This window comes from Cydia splendana, chromosome 5 (assembly GCF_910591565.1).
Source record: "Cydia splendana chromosome 5, ilCydSple1.2, whole genome shotgun sequence".
Classification (NCBI taxonomy): Eukaryota; Metazoa; Arthropoda; class Insecta; order Lepidoptera; family Tortricidae; genus Cydia; species Cydia splendana.
Window position 1 is genome coordinate 645,937 of NC_085964.1, and position 20,136 is coordinate 666,072.

The 20,136-nt window shown below is 39.8% G+C and overlaps 2 protein-coding genes across 20 annotated transcripts in view; one reads left to right on the forward strand and one right to left on the reverse strand.

Moving 5' to 3' along the window:
- The window catches only part of LOC134790439 (voltage-dependent L-type calcium channel subunit beta-2), a 185,252-nt gene extending 175,823 nt beyond the window's left edge, over window positions 1–9,429 (forward strand). For 10 of the 18 annotated variants that reach the window (XM_063761227.1, XM_063761230.1, XM_063761231.1 and 7 more), the window contains 7 exons: window positions 386–611; window positions 1,206–1,329; window positions 2,794–2,934; window positions 3,554–3,721; window positions 3,986–4,086; window positions 5,276–5,343; window positions 8,586–9,429. In XM_063761227.1, the coding sequence (XP_063617297.1) occupies window positions 386–611; window positions 1,206–1,329; window positions 2,794–2,934; window positions 3,554–3,721; window positions 3,986–4,086; window positions 5,276–5,343; window positions 8,586–9,019 (1,262 nt within the window). In that variant the 3' untranslated portion in view covers window positions 9,020–9,429. Of the gene's footprint in view, window positions 1–385; window positions 612–1,057; window positions 1,182–1,205; window positions 1,330–2,793; window positions 2,935–3,553; window positions 3,722–3,985; window positions 4,089–5,275; window positions 5,344–7,112; window positions 7,188–7,929; window positions 8,038–8,585 lie in introns of all 18 variants that reach the window. The other 8 variants (XM_063761229.1, XM_063761232.1, XM_063761234.1 and 5 more) reach the window with 6 other exon arrangements.
- A 62-nt stretch (window positions 9,430–9,491) lies between these two features.
- LOC134790456 (uncharacterized) overlaps window positions 9,492–20,136 on the reverse strand; it is a 76,239-nt gene continuing 65,594 nt past the window's right edge. Inside the window, exons 1-4 of one of the 2 annotated variants that reach the window (XM_063761264.1) lie at window positions 15,869–16,015; window positions 13,606–13,862; window positions 10,626–10,803; window positions 9,492–10,289 (exon numbers count right to left, since the gene is read on the reverse strand). In XM_063761264.1, the coding sequence (XP_063617334.1) occupies window positions 9,993–10,289; window positions 10,626–10,803; window positions 13,606–13,862; window positions 15,869–15,943 (807 nt within the window). In that variant the 5' untranslated portion in view covers window positions 15,944–16,015 and the 3' untranslated portion in view covers window positions 9,492–9,992. Of the gene's footprint in view, window positions 10,290–10,625; window positions 10,804–13,605; window positions 13,863–15,868; window positions 16,016–20,136 lie in introns of those variants that run through there. The other variant, XM_063761263.1, reaches the window with a different exon arrangement.

Below are 20,136 nucleotides of genomic sequence, written 5' to 3' on the forward strand. Positions count from 1 at the left end.
AGAGTGAAAAAATAAGACATAAATAAATACATGGTACAAAATACACATACGACCTATCAACGTCCACAGAATTAACAGTATTTCCTAGAAGCTTATATGTATTTCCTAGAAGAAATGTATAAATATGTGGAGAATGATTCAGGGAGTTCTTTAGTCTTGACACTCTATGGAATAAGAATTCAAAATAGTGTCATCATCAAAACATTGTATAACATTGCAGCTCTACAAATAGAAAAATGTTGACTAAAATCGGTCCTCTGACAGTATTTCGTACTTACACTATCGAAGACAAACTATCAAACGACCGGTCAATATGAACTCTAGCATTTCCTATATAGACAAGCCATCGCCAGACACACATACGCTAACAAACACACATTCACAGGCGAAGATTCAGACTCCGCCGGTCGCGGGCGCGGCGCCGGCGCGCTCCCCGCCAACAAGGAGAAGAGGAAACCCTTCTTCAAGAAGCAGGAGGCGTGCACGCCCTACGACGTAGTGCCTTCCATGCGCCCCGTGGTCCTGGTGGGGCCCTCGCTCAAGGGTTACGAGGTCACGGACATGATGCAGAAAGCGCTCTTTGACTTCTTGAAGAGGAGGTTCGAGGGCAGGTGAGGTCCATGATGATTCTAATAATGTATGCTAAGGACGTGATGACTTTTCACCAACTTGACATTTGGCAACTTCTTTGTATATTCACCAAGATAACTTCAGTAAAATTTCGATCCACAATCTTCCAAGAGAACTAATGAAACCTACCCCAAAATTGTCCTGAATTTTTTAACAAGATATTTTAGTTTTATGGATTTCGATAGTGTATATATGTTTATGATTTTGATTTAGATGTGATTTTGGAAATGATTAGACCGTTTTAATAGTTATATAGGTATTAGCCATAGATAGTTTTAGTAGGATGTAAATTTTAGAGTCTTGGAAACCGGCTTTTAGATTTAAACATAGTATTTCGCTAGCTCCTTCCGTAGTGGAAACTAGCCGTTTGGTAAAGTAGACAAAACTAGAGGAATCGGCCAAAACGTAAGCGAAATTAACGTTGCAGGATAATAATAACTCGAGTGATGGCCGACATATCCCTAGCGAAGCGGTCGCTCCTCAACAACCCGTCGAAACGAGCTATCATGGAACGCTCCAACTCGCGTTCCTCATGCCTTGCCGAAGTCCAGGTAATCATTGTCTTGATGTTCCAGGATCATCATCACACGGGTGTCAGCGGACATTTCGCTGGCAAAACGCTCCTTATTGAATAACCCGCCAAAGAAACCGATCATGGACAGGTCAAATTCGAGATCGAATTGTTTAGCCGAGGTTCAGGTGCGCCTGATTGTGCTATGTACTCATCGTAGAATGCTAGTACTGCTGCGAGCGGTCTGTACTCCACGGTGGACGCCTTTTTGCCCGTGTTTTCACACTTATATATTTCCGCGAAACACATTCATGATCTTGTCTCAGAATTACTGCCACAAATCTGCACTATTGGTGAAGTTGTTCTTATCATCCTCAAGCAATAGTTAATCATGGGCAATCAGGTAAAGATAAATCTAGCTTAATTCTTGCCCAAAAAAAACGTTACGTCATTAAAATTTAAACAAGTACCTGCCACAAAAACATTTAACACCCGATTTAAACTTTGAAAAGCGCGAGTAAAGAGGCCACCTAAGAGTACAGACGCGGTAATGCTTGGGTTGAAAATGCATTGACTCACAACACTTCCATTCCTAATAAGTAATAATGCCTGATTGTATACCTTACGCATGTCACTCGTTTAACGCGGTTGATGCGAATTCGCACGTCGTTCCGATGTATGAGCGGGACAGCGCTATGCACGCATATAGCGATGTCCCGCTCGAACTATGGAGCGGCATGCGGACCGCATCCAATGTGAAGACCGCCTATGTCGTAGATAAGGTTCACGGTCCAAATGATAATTTTGCCAACAGGTTTAACAGGACCTTTTAAAAGAGTGCTTTTGAGATTACAATAATAACTATTAAACACCGCATCGTTATAAAATTAATAACATTTTACGTACCTAAATTAAATTTATTTGAATAACACGCACTTGTCATTAAAGCTTGCAGTTGCCGAGATCATTTGTTTTGCAGCAGTTGAGTATTTCTTACACATTTGCTAACTTGATCACTAACATTTCTTAACCACTAAGTTTACCAAACATCTATTTTCGCAGTCCAGTTGAGGCACATAAGTACTTAACATATTTCGTTCCGAAATTCCAGAGGGAGTGGGTTTTCAGTGTAGATTAGGAATGCTCAAATAATATTTAGAACAATGACTATATCGATTCAAATACCCAATGGAGTTACTCTACGTGCACTGCAACCTTGATAAGCGATTCTTTTTGAAATTAGCAACAAAAACTTTTTACTAAAAGTTTGATCTTACCTATAGCGAAGAATGAACAAATCCTACCTACATGTGTCCTCATAGGTTTAACCAACAATAGCACTAATGACTGATGATGAACCCTATTCCATATTTTGGATGTTCTGATCTCTTGTGAGAGTGCTGAACCGTACGTTCCTTAACTAGAATTTATATCAGCATTACGTGCACATAAGTGAATACTTCTCTTCCTCCCGACCTTTAATGTCTGGTCTCCTCGTCTTAGCTTTCCCATTCACATCCTAACGGAGCCATAGATTTGGAAATTCTGGAAATTGGCATTGGTTTTTAGAGAATGCCATCTGACCTTCCAATCCAAGGAAAAACTAAGCCTCACCTTGGTCAGTGTAGAGCTGCTAACTGCTGACTTTCCAGGCGGAGATCGAGAGGATATTTGACCTGGCGCGAGGACTGCAGCTGGTGGTGCTGGACTGTGACACCATCAACCACCCGTCGCAGCTCGCCAAGACCTCGCTCGCGCCCACTATAGTGTACCTGAAGATCTCTAGTCCTAAGGTAACTTTTCTATTAGATATTATTGCTTTCTATAAAGGATGTGAACGATGTGATGATGGGTGACACAGAGAGACCTGGAAGAAAAATTCATGAGACGCAGATCCGAAGTGACGATAGATACACGTTATACATTTCGCTAATGGCGTTACTTGTCGGTTCATATGCTGCACTGCATGGTGGTGGTGACACCATATATCTTATATCATAAGATCCAGGCGATCCACAAGGATGGACAATTCAAAATTATCGACCTGCTTTTAATGAGCTGTCATTTTCACTTCCATTTATTAGAACCACAATCATTCACAAAACACAATGACATGCCGAATGAGATGATACTCTCCGGCAATCACAATAATAATTTTCTAGACCATCACGCTCCGTGATTGCTATGCCATTTAGGGTCCTAGCTAAATGGGTTGTTCACTTGCGCTATATAATGTCCAATTTAGCTAGGATCCTAAATGGTTTAACATATTAAGTAAATTACAGTAAACCGTGTGGTGACTGTACTTTACTTAATAATTAAATTTCATACCTTACCTTATTTAGAGCTTTCATTAGACATTATTCCGCAGCGTCACAACCCATGCTCAAATTACCCTCCTAATATTTTCAGGTGTTACAACGGCTAATCAAATCCCGTGGGAAAGGCCAAAGCAAGAGTCTCTCTGTGCAAATGGTGGCCGCGGAGAAGCTATCACAGTGCCCTCCAGATATGTTCGACGTCATTCTCGACGAGAACCAACTAGAAGACGCGTGTGAACACATCGCGGACTATTTGGAGGTAATCCCTACTACACCCTTAAGTCTCGTAAGGTTAGAGCAAAACGAGAAGCTCTCACAGTGGAGTGTCCTCCGGGCGTGTTTGACGTTATACTTGACGGAGTTGACGGGAACGAGCTGGTAGACGCGCGTTACACCCTTCTTCTTCTGTGAAGGGAAGTCTCGTATGTTTAAACCAAGAGGAGAAGCTCTCGCAGTGTTGCTCTCTGTCTCAATTCGCTGTCGCCTTCTAAATATAAACGTCTACCTGTAATCTAATTTTCAGGCGTACTGGCGAGCGACGCACCCCACGGAGACGCCACAGGTCTCGCGGCCGCTGCCGCACGCCATGCCGCACCCATCGCACACGTCCACACACGCGCAACCTGGTGAGTATATGACACGTCCACACAAGCGCCCGACGGAGACAGGTCCTAGAAAATTTCATGCTCAAAGACAAAAAACAAGGACTCTATAACTAAGCAACAAAATCCAAGATTAAAATGTCGTTTGTTTATTTCTTTTAAGAGATGTATAAACTGGTGTTTTGACTTGAAACCTTGTTTAGCGGAACGATAGCATGCTATATCTTCCATAATCAATTTAATAATATTCTAAGCGCTGCTAATTTGATTCATACATGCGGTTGTTGGTCCTTCGAGCGGGATATGAACCATCGACCTGGGATACCTGTGTGCTTCTTTAAGTGCCTAATTAAATCGTTATTTATAGTCTTGAATTTTGTTATTTTTTAATATAACCATTAGGTACCAAACTTATTGAAATTACCTTCCTGAGAGTCAACTATTCTTTCCGCCACGGTATTTGTTCTAATATTTAAGAATATTTATGTTGTACGTTAAGATTTTAATTCTTATATACTGATTGTTATAAAGCATTGAATTTGTTAGTGGACAAAACGTCTCGTGTTTCACATGCTAGTGAAGTCTAATAATACCTACTCTTATCGGACAACTGTCACATAACTTTTCGGTCATCTCTATACCTATTTTGTCCTCTAGCTATACACATTCAATGAATAAGAGTTAAATCATATTAAATAATGTTGAACTTTTCTAGTTAGGAAAGAGTAACCTTGTATTTTATAGTTATAAATAACTAATGATATTTCTTTTTTATCATTATAAGCACAGGTATTTTGTAAATAGTGTAACATAGTCAATATTATAGTCTACGTGCTTAATAACCAAGATCATACTCGTCGAATTTAATTATCACATATATAACATTTCTGAATGTATTCCCTGGTAAAGAGTTTTTTTATCGTCCATTTTAATCTGTCTCATTAAGGGCCAGTTGCGTCAACTACATTTACATTTAACATTTAGCAGCCTCAGCAACCTCACGTCACTCTGCACCAGCAGTGAAGTAGTTATCTTCGAATACAACAAAATTTAGCGAACGCTTTAATGGTGACAGATGGTTTGGTGCAACCGACTCTTAGGGTCTTGGTGCAATTGACCCAAAGAATTTAACACTAGCTGTGCATCTTCTTCTTGCATTTTATCACGTCTAACCTCTAACAATGTGTGTGTGTAACCGTGTATTCCTCTGTTGATCCCCCCGCGCACCCCGGCGGGCATCGCGAGCGCGCCGACTCCTACACCTATGACCGGGACAGAGGTAACTGCTTACTTAACAGCATGCAGATCGTACTTCGTCGTAGAAGATCTTACTGTTACTGGCTTGGAGACTAACTGTTAGAAGTAACAATGTAGACCATTGGGTTTTAATTGACGTATTTATTTGTAAGATAATCATCATTACAAGAGCTGTATGGCATTTGTGCCAACGTAATACCTACAGAGGGCCTACCGCGAATACCGAAGTTCGCAAATTGCAGGCATCTTTCTCTATTACTTCAATTAAGGCGTAATTAGAGTGACAGAGAAAGATGCCCGCAATTTGTGAACTTTGGTGTTCGTGGTAGGCCCTCACTCAAAGTTGAAGTTGAATTACATGTGAAACGTGACCAATATACTTAACAACAAAAGATCATTTCAAATCACAAGAAGTTTTTTAATTTTAGAAACACGTCAGTTAATATCGAATGCCCTATAATAACACATAGAAAATTAACACGGTGGTAGGTATATTGCCAAAAGTAATTGATGGAGGTATTTTGAATTGATGGTATTTGGCCAAAAGTAATTGATAAACTTACCCCTGAATATGCCCAATTCATAAATGCCGTTGTCAATAATACACCCAATTTTAGTAACCACTGAAGGTAATGTACCACCGTACGTAACTCGGCCCAATTTTGCAAATACGATCAAGATGTCTAAGTATTCAACATCAACAATATTATATGGTGTGCATCTCTATAATATGGAAAATTGGGCCAAAGGCACCATTTAATGTTATGTGCACGAGGTACCATGTAGTTAGAAATGCATTTTAACTTTATGTACGAAATAAAAGTATGATTGTCAATAGCACTATCTTAAAACTGTATATTATTGACGGAAATTTAAGAGTCATTGCACACGACGATATTTTTTCTAAATCAAGATGAAGTCGCTTTCAGCATCGACTCATTCATCTTTGTTATCGCCTGAATAACTCGTGCATTATTACCGATTTTGAAATATGTAGAACTAGCAAGTTTTCAAAATACATGAAAGAAGCGGTGCAACAAATGATCGCCTTGTGCACTTGCTCATGATATATCCAGAGGCGTTGGGTGTCACCGAATTTGCTATACAGAATCGGCTTGAGCAGATGGCATTTCCTACTTCAATTTATACTCAACTCTTTATGGGTCGATCTTAGCTCGGCTATTAACGCTCTTATGCCATAAGAAACTGAAATATACTATTAGAAGTATTAGAACAAATTAAATTATTTTCTGAAAATATTTTAACTTGTTTTTTATTTAAAGTAGAAACACTACAATATAAATTATAAATTGAAATAAATGTCAAATACTAAGAAAAAGTGACCAAGGCCTCCAGTGCCCCAGGCTGGAATCGAAACAGCGGCCTCTGCTATCACATCACCTACCGCGATAGCAGAGGACTTTTCGATTCCAGCCTGGGGCACTGGAGGCCTTGGTCACTTTTTATTAGTATATGACATTTATTTCAGTTTAAACTTAAACATATAATTTTATTTGATTTGCTTGTTAGCTGATTTGACGTCGGCAAACACGTTGATTCCCTACACACCTACATAGTTGTGTCTATCAATTGATAAACATATTATATTTATCTTACTTTGTTTATACCTAAACGCGACTACAGTAGATTCATAGAACGTATATCTTTGTAGTAATGTTGTACCTATAAGTGTCCTAATGAATGCATTAATGTGTCCTATTTCCGTGTCAATTGTAGCTAATCCCACAGCCCTCTAGCACTGCCCCTCACCCACTGACCTGTTCATTTCAGTACAAGCGTCAGGCCAGGCGCACTAACGAGCAGAAGACATTATTCCAGTATATAATATAGCAGCAGCCACCACAGGTTCCGAACTCTTTCTAGCGGCATAACCCGCTTGACTAGCATTGAGGGTGCCGCTTACTAACTGTGCTTAGGTTTTTCCTAATAGATGTATGGGCAGCTTCATACAAAGGTTCTATATACCTCATCATGGTTAGGTTACATAAGAACACACATACAACATGGTTGAGGGTGATCTTTGATGCAGCTTACTGTACAGGTCGACACATGCTTTCAGAGATCGATATCGATTCCCAATATTATAATATTAACGTAATATTTGCAATAGATTACCTACAGAGATCACTCAGGTGATTTTAAATGTGTAATGGGATGATTGAATTGTGAAATGGAATTTTTACGTACTTACCCTTTACGAATATCCATTTTTAATACTAAATCACAAATAAATTTAGTGAGCACAATTTTCTTTATTAATAGCCCTACCCCTCAACACTTTTGGTTGGTGTTATGGCATCTTGTGCGTGTGATTATGCTCGTAACTTTGATCTAGATTCACTCTGGATATGGTCAACATATCACATCCGTTTGAGCCCTTTGGCTAACGGGTTCATTATTGTATAACATTTTACATTAGAAGTTATCTTGAGAATCCTGTGAGGATACTGCGGGAAGTTCAATTGGGATCGATATCGCATCTGTGAAGTCATTGTCTTGATCTATTAGCGATACCCAGATGACGGACCGACATATAACAATGGTCATCGTTTAAGTTAGGGCTTGCTTGACGCTTGCTTCTCCACAGCCGCGCCGACACCGCCGCCGTGCGCGGAGTATGTGCTGCCGTGCCCGGGCAAGGTCCGGACGACCGGCGCCATCATGCAGATGTCCCTCAGTCTTGTGTCGTAGGGCCGTAAGTGCGCGTGCCCCCGCGTGTCAAGCCCGTGTGTTTGCAGTGTGCTGGATTTCATTGTGGGCTGAGACGTTTTCTTATCTTACTGTTTGGAGGAATTTATTCGTGCCCGAGCCTACACCCCAAGCAAAATCCCTTTGACATCGATAGTACACAATCATCTCACACTTGCGAGCAAGTTTACGAGATGAGTGTTTTAAACGTTATTGAGTGAGATGGGCGTGTACTACGGAATCCAAAGTTTTTATTACCATTCATGGAGTTGTTTCTCATTGGCATGGAGTTGTTAAGCGAGGTGTTATATATATGTTCATCTTTACGAGGTTAAAGTATGTGTCCTGTTACTCCTGTCGATGAAATTTTTCCACCTGAGTTAGAGGGTATGTCATGGAGAAAAAGCCTCTAATTTTCCCCGTTGCGTTTTAATAGAGGCATGTTGCCCGAGGGCACTAGCCAAATACTAACGATGGTGATAAGAAAACGTCTCTGCTGGCGGGCGCCTCGCATCAACGGCTCTCATCACTTCCTTATGCCAGCTCTTTTTCCAGGTGGAAGGTCTCGACAGCCGCGGCCGGAGCGGCTAGAGGAGGAGTACTACCCGCGGGACCCGCGCGACCCGCGGGAGCTGCGGGACCCGCGGGAGGTGCGGGACCTGCGGGATCCGAGAGATATGCGGGACTTGAGAGATTCGAGAGACGCGAGGGACTCGAGAGATCCGCGCGAGCGGTACGCGCGCTACGGCCGCGGGGAGGGCAGGGAGGCGAGAGATCCCCGGGACTACGAGGGCTACGCCGCGGAGGGCTACGGGCGGGAGGCGTACGGGCACGACTACACGCGCGACGCGTACGCGCGCGAAGAGTACGAGCGCGGCTACGGGCGGGAGTACGGCCGGGAAGGCTACGGGCGGGAGGAGCGGGCGCGGCGGGAGCGCGAGCCGGCGGAGGAGTACGCGCCGTCGCGGCGCGCGCTCAACGCCGTGTAGCGCGCGCGCGGCGGGCCGCCCCCGCCGTCGCCGTCGCCGTCGCCGCCGCTGTCGCCGCCGGAGTGAGTGGTGCTTGTGAACGGTTGTTTTGCAGACCCGCCGCCTCGATGAGCTCCCTCGTCGTTCCGCGGCCGCGGGTCTAAATAGTTTCCGCGCTGTTTCGATTCGCTGAGCTTTAGGCACGCTTGCGCGGAGGCCGAGGACTGTGCGCGGCAGATTAGGCTAGTAACACTGTCGCACTCGAAGTACGGAGCTCGCGTGGAATGTATAAATTTTACATAAAACATAATTTTAGTACCGATTAGATATTATCCATTTCCCATTTTTTGAACATACATACTCTGTAATTATATTGCATCGTCTGTACTTCATTGTTGCAATCATTTGTAAATAAAATACTTTATATCGAATGGCCGTTTTCTTTTATAAGGATCGTATTCGGGGTTTGGGATGAATTAAATAAAGTCCACAATTTATGAAAAACTTGCGTTTTATTACAGGCGTTGAAATTCGACAGGCGGCAGCCATTTTCATAAATAAATTAAACATTACAATACATAACAGGAAAATAACTCTAATTTTATATATTCTCGCTTGCCTCTTTGGTGTCTACTAGCTAATATTTATATTAGTTATTTACAAGATAATTTACACTAAGCCCGATTCAATTATTGTCCGAATTTTGGTAACGATAGAAGATACATACGCTTTACCGGGGTGAAATACTACAAGACTAGAAAATAAATTGTAACACACTATTTTTACATAATCCAATACATTGAAGTTAAGACGGGAAAGTTACGTATTTCACCCCATCGATTAATAGTCTCTATTGCATTGTCAATACAGTTAAGTAACCCATTAATCAAAGCCATGTCTTTGGTTTCACTCCTAGAAACGTCCTGAGGTATAAGCTATTTACACTTCACACGAAAATAAGTCTTATTTACACTTGCACAGTTCACTTAGCGAGTCATATGTAGAGATAGTCGTTTTTCGTTTCCTTGCAATAGCTGATGCTAGGGAATTTGTAGACTGGGCTGTACCTCCTGTTGTCACTGTCTGACTCTAGGGAGAGAGCTGAGAGGGCTCGGGAGGGTTCGTCCTCGGGTTCCTCTGGCGGGGGGAGGGTTCGCGGCGGGAGGGGCGGCGCGCGGGGGTTGCGCCGGACCCGGAAGTGGCAGTCGCTGTCGGCGGGCCACGCTCGTTGGACGAGCAGGGGCAGGTCATCGGGATGTAGTTTACGCTCATACTCTTGTGAGGGACACACCTGCAAATTTAAAAAAATAAACCTATTATAATGATGTTTAATCATTTCAAATTACTCGTAATTTAAGCATGACATTTTTGGAATGCCTGCAAATTTTTAATATTAATGAGTATTTTAACACTAGCGCAGAGCGTTTAGTATTAGGCGTTTATTTCAAATAAATATTTAAATGTGTTGAGATTAATATATATAATACAGTAAGACATCGACTCGCAGTTTGCTGAAACAGACACGCGCATTTTAAAAGTGCAATCGTTTTACATGAGCCTCAACGTGATAAAACCTCAAATTTATATCTTATCTTAGATTTCGCAAACGTGTTGGTGTAAAACTTACCTCATACAGAGAGAACCGCTCCACGCCCTCGGCAGAATTGTAGCACTGCAGAAGAATCGCCAGCAGCTCGTCGGCGGTCGTCCGCTCGCTCGTCAGCAAACACTTGTACTGAGAGGACGACATCAGCGCCGAGTCGTAGATCTTCACCAGGCCGCCGGGGCGCATCTCCAGAGAGAACCTGGAATTAAGGAGAAGAGGTTGCAGACATTGTTCTGGTTGCAGACTTATGTCGCGTAGGGGCTTAAATGCTTCCTAACTGCCATCCTAACTACGACTAGTGAAGTGAGACTAACAAAACGCGGTTACACCTGTACAATGATTTAAAATTTTGATTTAAGTAAGTAAGATGTGTGTGTGTGTGTGCGCTTTAGTCGAGTAGAGAGGATCGTCTAAAATCGCATCCAGGCGGCTTAGCACGGTCGCGTTTTTATCCCTTGTCACCATGCCTGTCACGTTCTAACAAGTATGTAAGTGCGAAAGGGACGCGCATAGTGATAGTCGATAAAAATGGAACCGTGCTGAGCCCGCAGATCTAGAAAATACGCCATTCACGCACCTCTTGCACAGCAACTGAACGCGCGTAGCACTTCGTTCCTACTCTGAAATGCCCGCGAGCGGTCAGAGATGCTTTCGCAAATGCTATCCACGCATTCGATAGATCGGGACGTACCTTGACGTCCAAGTTAACTACAATATTGTTAATGCATAAAAGTACCTACACATATTGGAAAGAGAATTGAATATATCTGAGCGTAAGTCATTAAAAGCAAGACATAAAACATAGGTGATTAGTTAAGTAGGTACCTACTGCATCCACTCTCAAGACAAAATAGTAATGTTGTCATTGTTTAAAGACGCATTTTGTAATTAGACAAATAAGTAATCCGCTCTTATCCTAAAATAGATTGAAAGTAAGACCCTCTTCTTACAAATTACCAACATACCATTAAATAAGACATTCGACAAGCAACTAATTAGTTTTTTTTATCTTTAATAGCACACTTCAACAAAAGGGCGGTCCATTTTAATTATCTCATTAAAATGAAGTACTTTCTAATCCAAAGTGTAAGAAATCAACCCCTCTATATCTATTACTGGATCAAAAACCCCTTTTTATTAACACAGCAATAATTAGAAGTATTATGTTTACAAAGCTTACGCTACCTAAAAACCATTACAGTAAGTCAAACAATTATATTCACTGCTACTTTAGAATAAGAACTCTAATAACTGTTACTTAAGTTTGGTCTGTAATTCGAAATGTCAACACAACACGGTCCATATGGTCCGAGTAAAGAACCTAAACTTTCTTTCTACTAACCAGGCTGAAACAGCTTTTATGTCAATGCAGTAAAAGCTATCGTTTGAAGAGTTGATCGTGAGTTTTTTTTATTTTTAGTGAGCAGGAATAGCAGCGGAAGACAAAAGTCTTTTTTAAGAGGCTAGCCGGTGGTCCGGAGAAAAGCCGAGGTTATTTATATGGCAGTGTTTAGAATAGCTAAAGTGGGGATCATTAACTTTTGCCTGTCAGATTTTCTGCTGGAAAGATAGCGTCCTCTCTCGTTTTACTTGCGCTGAAACTTTGGACTCTACAGCTACAGGACCATTTACAATGCATCTATCCATTAATGATAGATTCATTCCTTGACTATTACACCATAAGGTGGTGGTACTGGTGCTCGATGCGGCCCAGGCACATGTCATCTTGAAACTTAAGTCATTGTCAATAGAGGTGACAGCAGGGTGTCATCTATTGGGCATTAGCATGTCGAGCACTAGTACCTTAGTTATTCCACTGTCCACTAATAAAAAAATACTGGACAAAAATATGCTCAAGGAAAAATAGTGTAATTATGTTGGAACTAGTAAGTTAAGTAATAATAACATTTCTGAAAAACCTACCTGAGTATTATACCTACTCAGAATTCACCCTATCGCCAGACAAAGATTTCACATATTCATCACTGTTGACTAATTATTCATTCATCGTGTTTTTGTAAGAAACCACAAGCTACAATATTTCCTGAATGTAAACAAATGTCGTAAATGTCACCATACATTTAAACCAAATCGCGATGAGATTCGTGAATAAATGTGGGACAGTAAACAATGGTGCAGTATTTAGAGACATCTTATGTTTACTAAACTATAAATACAGGAATTGTGGCAAATGGACACATGGCTTAAGCTGCGGAAGTCACTAATTTAAATGTGGTTTATTTTTGCCTAAGATAATTAGATTTTAATATTTTGTACATTTGAGTTATTACTTATTAGGTAGTTTTTATGCTCGGTAGGTATTTCCGATTGTAGCAACAATCATTTCCCAAACCAATTACTGTAATTAAGGTGAGGATACGGAAAATGCTTGTGACAAAATGTTAAGTAATATATGTTCGGGGAACCCAGTGAATTATTGACATTCAATTATGCTATCAAAACTCATTAACCTTGTGAACTGATCAGTATTCACTAATGAGGGTTTCACATACAAGTACTAGAAGTACATACAACAAGCACATTTAATTTTTTTTTTCAGCAAAAAAGTTAAGTTACCTATTTTATTGATTTACCCGAATAAAAAAATGTGTATTTAGTTTAATTTGTATACTTTTAGTTTAAGTCATATATGTAAGTACCTACAGTATTAAGTTAGGTATTTGTTATAAGTTAAGTGTGCGCTCACCGGTGATAAAATAATAATATGTATGTTGTATGAAAAAATAAGAAACTCTCGTGTAAGTGAATATTATGTATTCTTATAAGAAATAAAGATCTTTAAACCTTAAAAATATTGAATTGTAGAATGAATGAATCATATCTACTCGTATCCGATTGATAGTGCGGATGATATAATTTAAGATAGATTAACTTTTAAATTAAGCATTAAATACCTACTTCTATTACCTACCTAGAGCACAATAATAATATAATATAATATAACAGTGATTATGCAATTTTAGACAGAAATTACACTCACTTAGAGTATCCTTTCGGATGGCAAGCCTGCAGCGCCGCCGGCCTCGCATCATCGTCCAGCACCAGCGTCGTCCTCAAGCCCGCAGCGCGCACCCTCACTTCCATGCTCAGGTAGAACAGGCGAGGGTCTCTGTGCCGCATCCGGAACTTGCCCAGGAGTGTGGCCACGACCTCCTGGGCCCTCGTGCCCCAGGTCACGGAGAGGGTCTTGTATTCGATGTCCGGGCGGAGCCGACGGGCGTATACTTTGATTGTGGTCTGTGGACAATAGAAAGGATATGGTTAGAGCGGTAAAACGAGATCGACGTATACAAATGTAACTCTTCAATGGTTTTTTTATCTGTACGATTTTCACTAGGACATTGACTAATAAAAGAAAAAATCATCATCTTAGGAATACCTACTTAACATTTAGAAATTAAACTTCTAAATCCGGTTATAAAAGAATATGGCGACGTAAATTAAAAACCTACGCCAATTATCGGGATTAGTTGCCAAGCGGACCCCAGGCTTATAAGACCAGATATAACGCGAGGAAAATGATGATGGCTTAATACATTCCGGAAACACACATACCACACACACATATTGCATTCCGGAATTCCTGAATTTCGAAATTCCGGAATCTCGGACAAATTACCGATATTACAATTCCGGAATTGATACCACTCAATATCGAAAATTCCGGAATTGGATTTAAGTACTTTTTGTAGGTTTAATACGTTTATTATTAAAAATTGTTAAGAAACTACACAGAACGGGTGTTTTTTGTCGTTATTAAGTGCTTCTTAGTCTTTCAGTGAACTATAGTATAGGTATATTTTACTTTTCCGTTTGCTAAAGCAGTGTGACAATATGGGCTCATAATAAAAATTATAAATATACAATAAAGCAGAGCGATTTACTTGCTTAGAATAGTCAGAATAGTCTGAATCCTACATAACCGAATTTGTACCCGAATGTTCTGTTTATCTTGATTTCAGAGAGAAAGAGGTTTTCTCTATTAACGATTTCGAATCCTGTAGAAACACATAATATATGATATTCTGAAATATTTTTAGGAACTAGGAAGGAAAAAGCCAAACTTAGACCTTCAACTTCTTAAACAACACCACTACTTACTAGGTTAGGAAGAGTAGGAAGCTATTATATTTAACTATTTTATAAAATTATGCATCGAATGGTTTGCTAGCAACTATAGTTTCCCCAAATAAATAAATAAATCGAATAAAAATATGAAAAACCCTAATTCCGGAACCAGTTCCGGAATTCCAGAACTGGAATCCAATATCGAAAATCATTTCCGGAATTGGAAACCATCCGATATTGCAAGCCCTACTTAATAGCGACGCAAATTATTATGTAAAAAGAGCAGTAAAACTTGTTTTATTTTTGATAGAATTGTGTTGCTTTTTCAGTAGGTAGATTTTTCAATGTAAATTAATTGGTGTAGGACAGGGGCAAGTTTTTTCCATATTGCTTCGTATCAGTAACCAACGGTCAATTTATCAAAAAATAATTACCTGAATTTAGGCACTAAGTGATGCGTGTGTGTCGTTAATCAATTTTAAGTTTATATAATTAGCACGTCCCGTTAAATCGGTCTACACTTGATAAAACTTTTAATACTCAGGAAAAATAATATATCTTTATATGTAGGCACTTAAGTTTTACATAAGTAAATTTCATCTCAGTCAGGTCTCAATCTTTCGGATACTGAAATTCAGAGCTTTTTTAATGATTTGGCCGTGTGCACTGTGTGTGTGGCTACACACGAAGCCCTTTAATCAGACTGTAAGAGCACAGGAAGGTGATAGTGGTTGCTCAACGCAGTAGAACGCCAGGATTGCGGCGAATCAGGTTCCGCGTGCGCCCGCGCACCAGACCCGGCGTCTAGATCTCAGGTTCTCACGCTCGACTAAATTGGCTAATAAAATGCCCTTTTGATAACACTAATGGATCGCTAAAAAAAGTAAAAAAAAACTGGATAGCGACTCTTGGTGGGTACTTTTTCAAATGATGTTTTACACGTTTTTTATATACGATAAAATACACAAATGCTGTCAACACAGTCTTAAAGAATCCTTAAAAAAATTCACCGACACTTAAATTATTTATTTTGCGAATTGTAATTTCATTTTATTTTTGATGGCAAGTTTTAATATGCACAATAAGTTTTACTTTATTTACCGAAACACGAAAACTTTTTTAGAAAACCACCAAAATTCATGATAAAAATCCTGAAACACACCAAAACCACTCACATGAATATTATGCGGATGGAACGCAAGCCGCAGCCGCGGCGCCGGCACCGGCTTGTACTCTTTATACTCAATCATCACCTAGCTGTCACTCGGACCACGTCGCACGCGCAACTGAACGCAACACCCGTGCCCGTGGTCCTTCGAGCCGGATACACAGCCCTTTGAGACGTTAAATACCAAAGAGCGTAAGTACTGAGGATTTCCCGTGTGTTTACGTCTTTTACGATATGGAGCGTAGGTTTTACTGTTATTAAAAGGTGATAAGTGCCCGCTTTTGATATAATCATATGTCTTTTTTAATACAACGCATAGTTTTGACAGTTTGTAACTAAAGGATGTAAGTGCGGTATTTTGGAGGTAGAGATGCGTCGATTTGGATTGTATAGGTAAGTTGATATGACCACCTGTCACAGGAAAGCTTTCCTGAGGGTGGGAAGGTGGTGGCAGATGGTTTATCGAATGGTTCAGATGGTTAATGATGGAAGATGGAAGTCAGGTGGCTGTGGGAAACGGAACTAAGATTTATATTTTTTTGGATTTTATTAAATTTAAGATGAATTAAATTTAGAACCACTTAACTCACACTTACACTTTAGATTTAGATATGCTAGATAATAGAAAATACTTTAATTCTTTTTTTAAATAGTTAGGTAATAATACTTTCATAATCAGCGTCTCTATTGTCACTTTTTTTATGTACCTACTCATACCTAAGTAATTTATTAAATTAACAGTAGGTACTTAACAGTTTTTACCCCCTTGAAAATAAGGCAATAAACAGCGATTTACACTTCCTGATTTCGCAATAAATAATTCGTTTTGTAACACGTATCTCATTTATGCTAAAATGTCGTATGTCATTATGAAACAAATATATACATACGACATTGCCTAAGCGATTGTATAGGAATCGATGGACACTCGATACAATACACAGGAAGCGGGGCGTTTGCACAATCACAAATCGACAGGTATAGAATAAAATCCAAGAAGACACTATAACTGTTGATACAATTTAAACTCTGTAACTCACATTGTAAGGTCGCTACTTGAACAAAATATTTCGATAAAACTCGGCAAACTCCAATCATTTCATGTAATGCGATCGAAGCTTCCTATTCTACTGTTTCATTTGAAAGCTACAAACTGCTGATATTTAGGAAAATAAACCTTATTACAGTTCATTAAGATTGCTTTTTCTAAAGTAAATATTAGAGTTTAAAGAGCGTTTAGGACCTTTTGTACAAGTTTAGTGTTGGGGTAGTTTTTGTATGTCGATTGATGTATTACAGGATGCGAGTCGATCATTTGGATACTTAGAGGATATAACCAACGGAGACGCCATGTCTAAAATCGTCGGTACAAAATAGTCTGCCGTTTTTTGCGGGGGAGGGGCACATCAAATGTATAGGTACGTCATGTCAGATAAACGTCAGTCCATACATATGGTTGACAAGTTGTTGACCATTGGCCGCCTATTTTCGACAGAGGGGAACGCCTGTTAATGGCGGCTCCATTGTTAATTACTCCGAGTTTGGATACGCTTATTGAGCGAAAGGAAGCTTCAATGAATTATCGTGGTTTTTATTAGGTTGGCTTTTCTAATATGAAAGGTATTCGAATAAGTAAATTTTATGTCACATCTATCAAATACCTAACTTTTTTTATTTATGGAGCGGGATAAATGTTTGAGGCGTAAGCGTTTTATACAATTCAGATTGATGAGTTAGTAAACAGTAGGTAGTACGAGTATTGAAATATTTTGGTATGAATTTTCAAGCTTTGGCTGTATGACACATGTATATGTAGTTGTGAAATTTCCGCTAATTTATTTTATAAATATATAATTATGAAAAATGTGTATACTTAGAGACAAAGATAATGAAAAGCGCCTGTCACTGTAGGAAACTTACCATTGTTGAAGGAACCATCCGTTGCTAAGGTGCGTTAGGTGCCGACTATTGACAATAGAGTAGTTAACTTAACCTACAGGCATCACAAATAATCCCCGCACCTTTGATTTAAAATAAGGGTATTAAAAAAACGTTTTATCGTACATAAACTCCAATTAAAATTGTAACCTTCCGGTCAAAGGCCTCCCCTCACTGCACTCTTTCATCCCTTTTAAGTAAATTAAGTACTTCCTGTACTGTCAAAACAATGTCCCCCTCATAACTAGCGACAATTTGTACACGTATGGATAACATTATTTAAATGGCCGTAGGTTCGAACCCCGTCTCGTACCAATGACTTCCTGGAACTTAGATACGTATGAAATATCATAAAATTTACCAGCTAGTTTCAGTTAAAAAAATCGTGACCTATAATTTGTGCTGTGCCTGGGTGTGGATTTAAGCAAGATGGAAAGATTTTTTTTCATGCCGTGCGTTGTCGTCGCTTGTATTTCCCCCATGCACTTTGCACGTAACCAATAAAATTTTTCAATGGATTGTCGTACTAAAGTCGTTTTTAGGGTTCCGTACCCAAAGGGTAAAACGGGACCCTATTACTAAGACTTCGCTGTCCGTCCGTCCGTCCGTCCGTCCGTCCGTCCGTCCGTCCGTCCGTCCGTCCGTCCGTCTGTCACCAGGCTGTATCTCACGAACCGTGATAGCTAGACAGTTGAAATTTTCACAGATGATGTATTTCTGTTGCCGCTATAACAACAAATACTAAAAACAGAATAAAATAAAGATTTAAATGGGGCTCCCATACAACAAACGTGATTTTTGACCAAAGTTAAGCAACGTCGGGAGTGGTCAGTACTTGGATGGGTGACCGTTTTTTTTTTGCTTTTTTTTTTTGTTTTTTTTTTTATATGGTACGGAACCCTTCGTGCGCGAGTCCGACTCGCACTTGCCCGAATTTTTAAAATGTACTGTATCCAACTATCATAAAGCCCGCATACATGATTGCAGATTATATCGGACCGACAGTATAATGTGGTCGGAAGCGAAAATGTCGGCGACAAATCACCGTGACCGACTACAAGCGCTGTTGATGCCGTCGCTCCACGAGCATCAGCCTCGGAAAATCTTATGTAGTACTATCATACTTATGTAGTAAAACTTACCTTTTTTTAGGTTTCCATGGCATTTTCGATCCCACAGCTGCCGCTACAGCCAGAGTATGGTCTTCTTCTTTTTATTTTTATTAAAGAGGCTCATCATTTAGTTCTCTTTCTTGCGTTTGTCAACATACGAGTATGAGTTGTATTTGTTGTTATTTTGCTAAATATTCCTTAGGATGATCTCAATAATATTGATCTTCTTTTGTTTTTCTGTAGGGTTTGAATAAGAAAGGAAAGGAAAATGAAAGCGGGCCCTGGAGCTAGGCCGGGAAAACGCTAGCTAGGTTGAAGAAGAAGAAACACACTCTGTCTTTAGACTAAGGCGTAACTTGAAAGCAGGACTCTGGGACTCGGAACCACCGCTTGTGGATAACAAGTGCGATACTTTGAATTTATCTCGCGCGAATTAGCTAAATAGGTATAGGCATTTTCCATTGGCTCTTACGGCTTTTATGATGATGATGATTGATATTCTTCCTCGGGCCTCAAACTATCTCCGTACTTCTCTCACATTGGTAAAAAAATATTTTTAAAATTTGAGTATGCCTCGACTCGCTTGAGCTCTTTTAGTGAATGAAATGCACTGCAAGAAGCAGCATTCATCTTCCATAATGACGTTATTTTTTTTTCCCGCCTTTTCTAACGTTCACCAAAATAACTTTGCGGTTAATTCGCTCATTGGTCAAGGAATCCGGCTCCAAGATAACTTGCCGTCCGGTGCCACTTTTTACGTTTCCTCCGAGTCAAGTTCACGAAAGTCTTGTACTTTCTTCCAGTTAATTCAATCTTGGTTTATTCAGTTTTAAAAGGACGTAAATACAAAGGGTTTGTTAGTGATATAAGATGTGTGTAGATTGAGTAGTCGTGCGGAAGGCGACATGGGTTTTTGCGAGTGTTTATTAGCGCCTTCCTGTTTTAAGCAGATTAAGGAGAACAATAAAGTATGTTATTAACTAAATCACCTCGCTGTTAATAAATCTGGTACCAGTTGAATGGCAAGATTTTCTGTGTTCTTAGGTACCTACCTATACAAATATTCCTTATTGAGAAAATAGATCAGATAATATTGGTAAGCGTGGATCTGTATTGTACCTTTTGTTGTGTTATATTATATTATAACTATGGTAGGAATAATAGAGCGATTTGCAATTGGATGTATTTCTTGGAAGGAGGTAAACTAGACCTAAATTAGCAATGA